Source organism: Lactuca serriola, chromosome 2, assembly GCF_051521515.1.
Source record: "Lactuca serriola cultivar US96UC23 chromosome 2, Lser_US96UC23_V15, whole genome shotgun sequence".
In the NCBI taxonomy this organism is placed as follows: domain Eukaryota; kingdom Viridiplantae; phylum Streptophyta; class Magnoliopsida; order Asterales; family Asteraceae; genus Lactuca; species Lactuca serriola.
Genome location: NC_136409.1, coordinates 201574957 through 201588386, shown reverse-complemented (window position 1 = coordinate 201588386; position 13430 = coordinate 201574957). Strand labels below are relative to the sequence as shown.

Sequence of the window (13430 nt, the reverse complement as noted above, 5' to 3'; positions counted from 1 at the left end):
GTGGGGGCATTATCGGGAATTGTGTGCTGCAGCAGGCTTCGAGGACGAAGCCTAATTTAAGTGGGGGAGAATTATAACACCCCGAGTTCAGAAGTGCAAGTTCAGGGCTCTTAGTGTAAATGAGGAAGGCTGACTCGGCGAGTTGATGGATAGACTCGGCGAGTCGAGTCACGATTCTAGTCACGCATTAAGTGACCAACTCGGCGAGTCGGAGGCTGGACTCAGTGAGTTGGTGCTGGAATGAGAAAAACCCTAATCCAGATTTTGTGCCATATATAAAGAACATAATACCCTCTCTTCAGCCTCTCTACATTCCCTTTGAGTCCCAGAACCCTAATAGCCGTGAGTGAGAGCTTGGAGAGTGTTTGGAGCTTTGAGAAGTGAATTTGGTGGAGGAGACTTGAAGAGCAAGAGGCAACCATCAAGGATTTCGTATGGATCCAGAACCCACTCCAGTTTGGGACACATTTGTGAGGTATTAAGCTGTTACCTTGACCTTTTCTTCTAGAATCATTCATATGTGGAGGTTAGGGTTTTCCTTGGTTAAGGTAAATGTTAAAGAAGCTAGATCTAAAGCTGAAACTTCAGATCTGAACCTCTTTTGAGTCCTAAGTGCATAAAGTTTCAGTCCTTGGATGATTGGTGAAGCCCCTTTTTGTCTAAACCTAAGCCCTAGTGTGTTTTGAGTCTATATCTCCTTGATATCTCGTAAAGTTTGCAACTTTATATGATGGATAACTTGAAGAAGGATAGATCTATGGATTTGAGCCCCAACATGGCTTAGAAAGCCACTTCATGGGTAAAGAGCTGGAGATACTCGGCGAGTCGCATGGGTGGACTCGGCGAGTTGGATGAAGATAGGTAGGGACTCGACGAGTTGGAAGAACAACTTGGCGAGTATGTTGAATGTTGCCTTGGACTCGGCGAGTCTGGTCGTGAAGTCCTAATCTTTTTGGTTGAGCTGTGAATCGGTGAGTCGAGATACGACTCGGTGAGTTGAGCGAGAAAGGTCTCAGAGTTTGTTGGACTCGGCGAGTTTTGGGGCCACTCAGCGAGTTGAGTCATGGATTGAGAGTTTCTAAGTATAGGGACTCGACGAGTCAGCGGGTTGACTCGGCGAGTAGAGTCAGTCAGGAAGGTTGACTTTGACTGAGGACTTTGACTTTGACCAAGACCTGTATAGTTGACTTCCTGGGGTATTTTGGTATTTATTGAGTTCAGTATTTTGGTATTGATCAGTGGTGGAGTTCGTGTCGGAGGTTGGAGCAGCGTGATCTTATCTTTTCAGTCAGCGGTACGGCACCAAGGCCGGCCCTTTATCAGATGGAAATCCGGGTAGTTGCTATGTTATTGCTTCGCTATACGTTTGCATCCTGGTAGTTAGGATGGTATATGTTAGAGACCTGGTTAAGGTCGGAATCCTGGAACATAGGATGATGCTATGTTAGTGACCGGTTAGGTCGGTATCCTGGTCAGAGTATGCTATGTATGTGATCTGCTTGATCGGTTGATTGGTGATTAATTGTGATATGATTATATGTTTATGTGCACATGGTGTGTTAACTGGGGTTGGGTTGAGGCGGGTCTTGCTTTGTGTTGTAGGCCAACATAGTCAGGGCGTACCGGATATTCCGAAGGCCCAACGAGGGGTCCGGTTAGGCTGTAGGCCCTACGAGGGTGGACCAGACGTGCCGAGGCTCGGAGAGTGGACCAGGCCGACTGAAGGCCCGGTGTGGGCAGACCAATCATACTGTAAACTCAGAGAGTGGACCAGATGGGTTGAAGGCTCGTTGCGGGCGGACCAACCACACTGCAGACTCGATGTATATGGCTAGACTCGGAGGGTGGACCACGTGGACTGAAGGCCCGGTGCGGCGGACCAGTCACACAGTAGACCCGAAGTGCATGGTTGTTCTGTTATGTTATGATATGTTATGTGTATGACATATATGGTTGGTATTTTGGGGGTATCTCACTAAGCTTTCGGGCTTACAGTTGTGGTTTAATGTTTCAGGTACTTCAGGAACCGTGACAAGGCAAAGGCATGATCGTACCGCTTCTCATGTTTTCTGTGTTTATGATGTGGTTCTGAGAAAATACTCTGATAATAGATGTATCGAAAACCTTTTTGTAATAACTTAATGAAATTGGGTTGTTTTTGAAAAGTTTAAATTTGTTGAAATTTTTGGATGTTACACATTTTCTTTGACCATTTAACCTTTTTTTTTTGTAATTAATGTTTAAAACATATTTAACAAGACAATAAAACAAAATATAATTTTATCAACATTCTATATCCTGTGAAAATTACCACAAAATTGATAAATTTGCATTGGGATTCGTATAGAACAGGAAATGTACTTGTTTATGTTGATTTTTGTGATAGTAATAAATTTTGACAGCAGTGAAAGGAACATTAATTTGAGTGTTGTAAGTTCCCTTTCAGTCCTTTGTGGTGGCATGTGCTAGCTACCTAGAGCTTTATACTACAATGACAAGAATGCGTCACAAAAGTCTCGAATGGTCAAAACCAGCACCTTCTTGATTCTTGAATCATGACTATAATCATCCGAGGCCTGTTCTAACTCATTATGTCACTTGATTCTTGATGTATGTTCAGCATGTAACAAAGAATAAATTTACAACTTTTAGTAATTTGGGTAAATATGTAATTTCTACAACACCAACTACCGGAAAAGCTAGCTACATTTTCGGTATAATATTAAAAAGCTTCGGTTTGGTGAATTATACAACTTCTTAAAATGTCATATTGATTGATGATATATAATTACCTAAAGCCAATAAACCAACTGTCCAATTTAATAAAATTCAACCACCTTTGTTTCCCAGCTTCTCAGTACCATTATTGGCCTCATATCTCTCTGCAACTAACTGAAACCATGAGAACTTCTCAAACTTGAAGCATTAGTACTCTTTCTCCGTTACTAAAACCCTATAAAACCCCATCACTTGTTTCATATCCGCAAACCAGCCACAAACAACAGTCGATCTTGTCTCAAAAACGAATTCGATCGCTCATGGCTGTTTCTTCGGGTTTCTCAAGTCTACTGGTCGTTTTTATCTTCTTGGCATTAGAAGTCTTTGCTCCTAGAGCCGAAGCAGACCCACGTGCATTCTTCGTGTTTGGAGACTCGTTAGTTGACAGCGGCAACAACAATTACCTGGTTACATCTGCCCGAGCTGATGCACCTCCTTATGGCATTGATCACCCTACGCATCGAGCCACTGGACGTTTCTCCAATGGCTACAACATTCCCGACCTTATCAGTTAAGTTTCGGTTCTAGTTACCATTGCATTCAACTCATTCCAAATGTTTACTTGACGTAATTAAGGTTAACCATGTACAGGTATGCGCATAGGATCCGAGCCAACACTGCCATACTTGAGTCCGGAGCTCAACGGGCAAAAGCTTCTTATTGGTGCCAACTTTGCATCCGCCGGGATTGGAATACTGAATGACACTGGAATCCAATTCGTACGACTTTCCATTAACTTGTTTATATACTAGTTCTCTTACAAATACTCGTATTTGGCTAACAAATATATCAGATATTGTTTTCTTCAGGTGAACATTGTCCGGGCTCCATTGCAACTAGAGTACTTCAAAGAATACCAACAACGAGTTAGTGCACTTATAGGAGCTGAAAAGACTAAGCAACTCGTACACAATGCGCTGGTCCTCGTGACACTTGGTGGCAATGACTTCGTTAACAATTATTACTTAGTCCCGATGTCTGCACGCTCCCGTCAATACAGTCTCCAGAATTACGTTCCTTTCATCATCTCCGAATACAAAAAGATTTTAAAGGTATGCATTTGAATCTCTCTCTTTACTCCTTAACGACTGGAAGATTCGATCCATCAAATATGGTGCAATAGCTTTATACATTTTCACTGAATGCAGAGGCTCTATGATTTGGGTGCACGCAAGGTACTCGTGACGGGAACGGGTCCATTGGGGTGCGTGCCGGCAGAACTGGCTCAACATAGCAGAAATGGTGAATGCGCAGCTGAGCTTCAAAAGGCTTCATCGTTGTACAACCCACAATTAGACGATATGCTTACTAGTTTGAATAATGAACTCGGCAGTCATGTGTTTATCGGAGTAAACACAAAGCAGATGCACAACGATTTTATGAGCAATCCAAGAGCTTATGGTGAGTTACCAGATAAAAAATACCAAGTTTTGATGAATAACCAATAATTAAGTAAAATATTGTTGATATTGTTGTTTGCAAATAAACATTTTTTCATGATTTGTGTGTAGGATTTGTTACTTCAAAAATAGCATGTTGCGGGCAAGGGCCTTACAATGGGATTGGACTTTGTACCCCGATGTCGAACTTATGTCCAAACAGGGATCAGTATGCGTTTTGGGATGCATTCCATCCGTCGGAGAAGGCAAACAGAATTATCGTGGATCAGATTATGATGGGATCAACTAAGTACATGAATCCCATGAACCTAAGCACCATTTTGGCTTTAGATTCTAATAAATGGTAATTTGTGTGTATTTAAGGAGATATTTAATAACCTAAATGTCTACGTTGACTTTGAGTTACGTCCTCTTGCTATGTTTCCGATGTGTGATAATGTTGCATGAAAATGGTTGTTTTCCTGATCGTTTTAGGTGTAATAATCAAGATTAATGGTTCCATATGATATTATATTTGATACTTCCTTTTGTTTTGTTTTGTTTTTGTTTTGTTTTTTTTTTTTTTTTTTCAATTTTCTACAATCAAAATTAATGGTTCCATATGGATTTGCTACCTAAAAAAATATTAAATACTCTCATAATAGTTTAATGGTTTAATGTTTGTATTAATTAGACATATATCATGTATCTTTGTATATCCTCCCTAATAAATAAGGGTTCTGATATTTCCACTTGATATGGGAGTTTTTATTCATACACTGAAAAAATTGTGCATTGGACATTTATACCCCTCTATTTAATTAATAATTAATAATTATTGAAGAGAGTGAAAGACCAAAGAACTTGAAATCTTGAATCCATCTCCGTGAGTATGTTGTAGGTCTGTTGAACTTCAACAAATTCTTGATCTCCATTACTTCGATCTAAACGGCGGAATCCCAAATTCTTTTAGGGAATGCAGGTTTCTTCAAGAACTGCAAGTCCATTTATACATTATCACCTTCTTCTTCTTCTTTACAGTCAACATTTACAAACCCTATTTGCGTTATATTTACAGGGATGTTTCAGGAATTTCTTAACAACAATGAATCCCACAAATATTTTACAACATACCAAACCTTAGAATCCTGATTCTTCCCAAAACTTATTGGGTTTCCATTGTTGTAGTTCCATTGAATCGAAAAGGCCAAAATAAGCGAGTCATCCATTGTTGCTATTGTTGCTGCTCCATTGATCTCGATTGGAGTTATTCTGATAATCATTTTGAACATGAAAGATCAAAGAATACAAGGTAAAACACCACAAAATACAGAAAAACTATTATAAAGGATTGAGAAAATACAAGGAATTAGAGACAATTGAAGATGTAAACTTTATCTTTTAGGCAACTGAGAAACAAGTCACAGTCTCATTTATTTTGCCACATGTAATTTTCTGGTTATTTTAAATTAATGCTTATTCCACATGTCATTTTATGGTTTTTTTCATATTTTTAAATTTTAAATAGTATTTAAATACAATAATAAATACATATCAATTTCATTAATGGATTTTATTTCTAATTTCAAATTACTAAATTAAAGATTCATTAATTTTCTTTATTTATTTATCTAAATTATTTGTTTAAATTTAAAAGAGAAAAAAATACACTTTAATTTTTATAATTCAATATTTTCTCATCTTTCTTATAAATTCATACTTCTCAGATGTTTAGAATTTTGTATTTTATTTTTTCTTTAAAATAAACCCATGTAATATATGAGTCTCACACCTAGTATCTTATAGATAATTGTTAGGCTAGTTTGTGGAATACTTTCCTTATCTAAAAAACCCATGTATGTATATATATTGGCATTATGTTAATGAGAAAGGCATCAAAATTTTCAACTGATCATGGAATTAGGCTCTAACCATTAAGTTAATACCTGGACCTCTAAACTTTATGTCAACCAGCATCTCTTCTTCCTCAACAATTACTTGCCACCTAAGGCAGCTTTTTTGTCGACTACTACCCCACCTGTATTCAAAATGGTTATTGTTCTCCAATCTCCATTTGTCGATATCCTCCCATTGACATTCCTTCCCCCCAGACCATCTACTTTCTTTTATTTATTCTCAAGTCATGGTTGTCGAACCTATGCTGTACCACATCATAGTTGCATCAAACATCAAAATCTGAATTCTCATCACCTTAGAGATGGGAAAAGGGAAATACACAAGGTCTATCTTATTGAAGATTCATTTTCGAGAATACCAGGCTCTCGACCATATCATTCCCCTATGCCTCCCACCGCCCCAACCATTGATTCTACGGTGGGGAAAAACAAAAAAATTTGTGGACAGGAAGATTCCATCTCCCACGGCGTGGCAAGACTTCGACCATGTCGTGGTGCCAAAGAATCTATGAAAACATGAAATTTCCAACCTTAATCGGTATGTATCCTTTGGGGGATATAGGTTCAACTTTTACTTCGTTTTGAAGTCGAAAAACCCTCTAAGGGTCGATTTTGAAGCTAGAGATTGAATTGGAGCAAGGATTTGAGGATTCAATCACTATCGTATCGAGACTTCACTTTGGGTTTGCTTGATGATCACGTCTAGCAATCTTTTGGTGATGTTTTTCTTCTTTAGTTTATTAAATATGGTGTAAAAACCTTTACATTCACTAGATCTTAATGAACCCTAGTTGAATATGTTTTGATTTCGTTAGTTGGAATTATGTGAGTTTGGTTAATACTTGTGTTCAATTGATTGTCGTACCTTTTATGTTAAAGTTATGATTTTTATTGCCTATTGTTGAGTTTCATGTATTAAGATGACCAATCAAATTATATTAACTTGAATCTTAATTAGTTTATGACCATTAAACTATTAGGACTAGAGGTTGACCATATCCTAGGGTAAGTTACATATTAATCGATGACTTTGACTGTGTTAGATAGTATTATATATCCATATTATGTTTTGATTGATTGTCATGACCATTGACAAGAAATCACTACATCATATCGTTCATAGTTCGAATATATTTAATTAGTTATGTGTTCACTAATTATATGATCATTATGTTAGTTGTTCATTAATTATTAGTATTAGGAGATGTGACCAAGATAATTAGTCATATTTGATGGGTTTTATACAAAAGAACATCCTATGTGCTCATGCAAACCCTAAAGCTTGGATCTAGGTTTCTCTACTGTACATGCGATTCATCTAAGACTCAAGAACCCTAATCTAGCATATGCATTTCGACATTATCACATAAGAGCATATCTAGATGATTACCTCTTGTAGAATGGCTTGAATCTCTTCAATCTTCTTTCTTTGGTGCTTAGAGTCACAAATGTCACTCCTCTAATGGCTTACAAACACCGCAAGCAAGAGAATGACTTATGAGAAGGAGGAGGAGCACCAAAAACGACCTAGGGTTCTTCCAAGAGAGTTCACCACGTTTTTGGGGCCATATGGATCTTTATATAGTGAGGCTATTAGGGTTTTCAACTAGGAAACCCTAATTTGACTGCTTAGGCCCTAAGCAGCCCATGGAATCCCTTTAGAACACCCCTTAGATGAATTCCTTATGGGCTTCCCATAGGATTCGTCCAATCTATGTTCCAAGGTAATCCATAGCTAGCCCAATTGCAATTATCTTATAATTACAATTCTAGTGCCCTAAGTTTAGTTAATGTCTTTTAGTCACAAAACTAACTATCAATTAACTCTTGACAAATATTAATTAAACAATATGATTTCTCCTTTAGTATATTATTCATATAATATATTAATAAATCATAATTAATCCTCTTTATACATAAATCATCCTATCAAGTTGCTTTGGTGAACACAACCCAAAAGAACCATGCACAACCGGATCAAATACATACCAAATATAGTTTACGGGCTTAAACACTAATCCAACAGTCTCCCACTTGGATAAGTCTAGTAACTATAATGTAAGTACAATCCGATTAGCAATCGTAGCTCTCAAAGACGTTGTCGAACTCTGATCTTATCAGCAACTTGTCCTTTAGGTAAGGGATCATATATTCCTCCATTCTAGATATCGTATGAACTGATACATGGACTTTAATCATACTCTCTGTTCATGTGTTGTTTCCCGATTTCCGATTTATGACAACTGACTACAATTGAACGCATCAACTTAGTCCCGGCTTGGCCAAGCGCTTAGGCTATCATCACTAAATCATCGAGGGGCCCACATATATCGCTTTTATCCCACTTTGGGTAAAAGGAATGGATAAAATTTGACTCAATGCTCGCTTGTACTTACTCACCGAATCACACACAACAATACATTTTATAACACCAAGTTACTGGTCGTTTACATATTATCAATGTGTAACCAACTCGTAAGATACAACTCACACATCTCGGTTTCAAGAATATAATATATTATCGTCTCACCAATCACTCGTGATAAAATTCATGAAGCGATCAAGTGGGCGTGGGTTTAATCAAATACTGTAATCTTATAGCAGCACTCATGAACTCTATAACAAACTTATACTATGACTAAACGCTTTAGTCAATCTACAGACGGATTCATGACAATCTTCATTCATTCCTACTTCCAAAGAATGAGCGATTGTGGAGGGTTTGAATAATCGTATTATTCGGGAAGTCAAAACATGAAAAGTGAACCACAAGAATAATACTAATCGTATATGGCCCCAAACTTTTGAGTATAATTAAAACACATTTTATTTAATCACCATATTGATTACTCATTATTTGTTGTTTCGGGTAATCAACTTCGTACTTGAATTACAATAACAATTATCCAATGCTCTTAGCATGCACACTTTGTTTACCTATGGTCCTTACTTTGTGAAATAGTATAACTGAATAACATTTTCAATCACACTCATTTCACAATTCCCAATCCTTACCACAAATATAAGAATACCAAATTCTTGCCACCTATAGAATATGTTAGATTCTAACATTTTATGCAACGGTCCTTTCGTAATATCATAGCGCCAAAGTCACCAATACTTTTCCAATGAAATTACAAAGTGCTCTATTGGAGATTGTTACAAGACAATTCCATAGTCATGAAGTCTCACATTCAAAGTACATTCCTTTGAACATCCTTCTTGCATAGAAGTTTCTAATCTAGACATAGATTCTTAATGTCCAACTCCCAATAAGGAAACATTTCCATATTTGTCATATGCTATCTCATTCTAAATAGAGTCCTATCTATTCATAATAATGTCAATATGGTCCATCCATGACTATACTTCCAACTGTCCACAAGCGACCAATCATTGGCAAACCTTAGATTGTCCTTGACAGTTGTTTAATTATTTTAGTCAAACCCGGTTCAATTCCATTTTTCCCTCTAAATTCCCTAGGCATTTGGAAAATTTTAGAACGGTCTAATATTACAACATATGCAATCAATCCTATACCCGAAGCATGTGGGATACGATTCATAATGAAAAACGTGATACTTTACCAGTTTCTTGCTATAATATTGCCATAATATTTCTATTTGCCGTGTTCTTAAAATTTGAACTATGAAGAGGGACGCCGTAGTCATAATCGAACTTTGAGAATGCAAATAATAAATATATCCTAGACTAAATTCTATTAAAATTTCTCGATCTAAGCTTTTAGATTGGAAACGAAGTACAACATTCTCTCCCTTAATTATAGCAGAAACAACTTTTTAACCCCTGCAACTTTGCAAAATGAAACTTTTGTTTTTCTATAATTAATATTGCCAACTTGCAATACTTAAATAATAATCATGCTCCCACTAACATGATAATTATTTATCCCAGTATAACATTTATGCTCCCACTAGCTTTGACACGTATTCAGAAAATAGTTGGACTTCTAAAAGACAATACTTACTGAATTCCAAAGTTCATATTTTAAATACGATATGCTTCGATAAGCCTTTACTAAGCTTCTCAAACTCATACACCTTTCTTCAGACAACACACATGTGTGTCTAAATTAATTCAGAACTTATATTACTAAGTCCCAAATGTTCAGACTAATTGCCAAATCTCATAATTCGAACTATGAAGAGGGATGCTGTAATCATAATCGAATTTGAGAATGCAATTTACATAATCACTATCTCCTTAAAATCTATCTTAGTGAAAGCGTTTCCTCACAATCATTTTCATGAAGGAGAGAAACCTTATGACACTTAGATTTTATGGTGCATGCGTTCCTATCCATGTGGATTTTTCATAAACATAATCATAAAATAATGTTTGTGACGAATTCAAACTCTTATGGACAGAACTTGTTCATTCTTAATTTCTTGCCATCAAGAGTCCCACCATTGCTTCCAAGTTATTTAGCAGCTCACCTATGCCAGTCAATGTAATTTCATTAAACAAGGTGTTTTCCCTTATGCAACCAATTTAGAACTCGTAGAACTCATATGCATAAGTAAATTTACTGGAATGACATAGAAATAAAAAAAATTCAACACGATAGGTTATAAAGCTAAATTCGTGTGCTAGTGTTTAATAGGTTTACTTCTTGATTTGTTCTTGAAACTTTTCAAGATCTTTAGACTCCCACTGGCCTCTTGGCATATTAGATTCTCTTGTCAAGAAAACATTTCTTGACAAACAAATATCCAAGAGTTAGTGTATGTCTATATCAAGACAAAACCTACACGCAATTTGGTACTAGTTGGTATGTGTCTTATTCAAGACATCACAACTTACCAAAATGTGCAAGTGTAAGAACATTCCTACTTAAGATTATGTCACTCAAGTCACAATCTTGGAGTATAGCTCTAAGACTTGATTTTGGAACGAAGTACGATACATCTTATTGATATAACCATTTCAACAATTCTCCATTCCTTTTCTTAGCCAAACCAGTGCACTAAGCTATCCTTAGAGGATAAATTGTAATATGGTTCTTATGATTACCAAGACGATCACAAAACACGATAAAAAGTACTATCCCTTCTTCTTAGATTGGAGAAACTTTTTATCTTTCTGCCTTCATTGATTCTACTTATTCGTTCTGCCATTCATTGAAACTTTTCAATGATTCAGAATTACACTTAATATTGTAAGTATAACCATATACACTAGACCTTTAGTAAATCATGACAAATAATGTTATTATTATTTATGGTGGACTTGACTAGTGCACAACATTGTGTACTACTTCCTTTAGTTCTTCACTTGACTCGCATACTTATGTGAACAAGGAATTAGTATTAATTACTTAAGTACCAAGATTTCCATACATTATACAATACAAGTTGTATGATTCCAAGTTTCTGTCCAATTGAAATTTGGGCGATGAGAATCTTTCCTTACTTAGAAAATTATGACACTACCAAAAATAACATAACTAAGAATCACATCCATTTCTAATAATAGAAATACACAAACATCAAATTTTCATACATGTCATTGCAAGGATAAATAAATAGAACAAAATCAAAATTTATTTTATTGCGGAAAAAAGTTGCCCTTACAACACAACTCAATTGGAAAAACTATGCTATTACATTTCTTAGCAATCTATCCTAACTCTAAAGGAGCAGCTCAAAAATCCGACCTTTGAATCCATGCGATCGAAATCCATTTCTTCGCGATCAAACTCAGCTCGCTTCTTCCTTTAAGCTTCCTTTCTTTTTTTCGATTCTACAAAACATCAAAAATGTAATCTTATCACATAATGTATCAATAATAAAAAATAGGAACTTATAGAGTTAGTTAATGGATTTTACCTGAAGCAGAGCCAAACATCTTGACTCTCCCATCTCTTAGATCTCTCAGGTAGACAGGGCAGCTTCGTCTCCAATTCCCATTCTCTTGGCAATAAAAGCAAATTGACACTTTTGGAACAGCACACGAACTACTTCCGACTTTGCCTGTAACATCCCGAAATATCAAGAGTAGAGTAGAAGGGCTAAAAGAGTAAATTAGGAAAGAGTGACTCGGCGAGTCCATGGGTGGACTCGGCGAGTAGAGTCGTGACTGGGTCGCGTGTTAAGTAGCCGACTCGGCGAGTCAGTGAGATGGACTCGGCGAGTAGGCGTTGAGAGGAGAAAACCCTAATTCTCGGGGTTGAGCCCTATATAAAGAACATGACAGCCCTCTCTCAGCCTCTTTATTCCCCCTTGAGTCCCAGAAACCCTAAAATCGTGGAGAAGCACCATTGTTGAGGGCCTGGTGAGGCGGTCCAGTCATGCTGAAGACTCTGCAGGTATCGTGGGATTAGTTTGAGGATATGGATTGTGTATATTGCGGTGTGATTGCATTAGAAGGTCTGGCCCCGGGTAGTGATCTTGATTAGTGGAGATAGTGCAGGGGCTTGAGAGTCCCTGCGATGAGAGTCAGAGTATGTGTGTTGGATGGATAGCGGATACGCTAAAAAGGGTGGTATGGCGTTGGGCGAGCACCGTGGCACTTGTTGAAGTGGCTATATGGCCAAGTGGATTCCTTGGAAAAGGAAGTGAGAGAAGTGTGTAACTCCGAGAGGGAGTGCAAGTTCACGGAAGTGAAAGCGGCAGAGCAGAGTTATGAATAGAGTAATTCGAGTATGGTTATTGAGCAGCGCGTTTGAGGCAGTGGAATAAAAGCTCATCCAGTTTGGGATGTTTGCTGAGATCGCGGAGGGAATTCCGCAGATATAGAGCCAAGAGACTCGGAAGGGATGCAGGGAGAGAGTCTTGGGATCTCAGTGTGGTTCTGATCAGGGTATTGGATGTGTATTAGTGGTTCATCCTGGGGGATGTTGGAGGATATCATCAGTGTATCGGGTTTTCCCAACCTGAGGGTGCTGGAGCAAGTTCAGTATGTGTATGTGATTGCAAGCGGAGAACTCGTGGGAGTTGCTCTGAGATTGAGAATGGGTCTTTCCGTCATTGCGGAATGGATAGAGTGGGATTCAGATTGGGGATCCGATGGTTCATGGCCTTCTAAGCCCTTATGGGTCGAGTGAATGTTGAGATTTGGGGCAGTGATGCGTCATGGGTAATTCTCGGTTATTGAGTGTGATTATCAGAGGGTACAGTCGGTGCCCGGCTCGAGACGGTGATCAGGACACCGTAAGGAAAAAGAAAGTGTGTTTGAGTTTCGATGGGTATGCCTTGAGGGACTTGGCCAGGTTAAGGACAGGTGGCGCATTGTGGGAGTATCTTTGGGATTGAAGTGTTGTAGGCTTCGAGGACGAAGCCTAATTTAAGTGGGGGAGAATTGTAACATCCCGAAATATCAAGAGTAGAGTAGAAGG

General features: G+C 37.7%; 1 protein-coding gene across 1 annotated transcript; it reads left to right on the top strand.

The window, feature by feature from the left end:
• Positions 1 to 2812: 2812 nt before the first annotated feature.
• On the top strand, positions 2813 to 4698 carry LOC145088145 (GDSL esterase/lipase LTL1-like). The gene is made up of 5 exons (XM_079026363.1): positions 2813 to 3288; positions 3370 to 3497; positions 3588 to 3830; positions 3927 to 4179; positions 4290 to 4698. Exons 1-5 carry the CDS (start codon positions 3039 to 3041, stop codon positions 4523 to 4525), a joined length of 1110 nt encoding a protein of 369 aa, XP_078882489.1. The 5' UTR covers positions 2813 to 3038; the 3' UTR covers positions 4526 to 4698.
• The last annotated feature ends 8732 nt before the right edge of the window (positions 4699 to 13430 follow it).

Excerpts from the sequence above, each read along its gene's own strand:
- LOC145088145 (XM_079026363.1), top strand. The coding sequence starts at position 3,039 with ATGGCTGTTTCTTCGGGTTTCTCAAGTCTACTGGTCGTTTTTATCTTC. Across the intron at positions 3,831-3,926 it reads AATACAAAAAGATTTTAAAG|AGGCTCTATGATTTGGGTGC; the intron begins GTATGCATTTGA and ends CACTGAATGCAG. Across the intron at positions 4,180-4,289 it reads GAGCAATCCAAGAGCTTATG|GATTTGTTACTTCAAAAATA; the intron begins GTGAGTTACCAG and ends ATTTGTGTGTAG.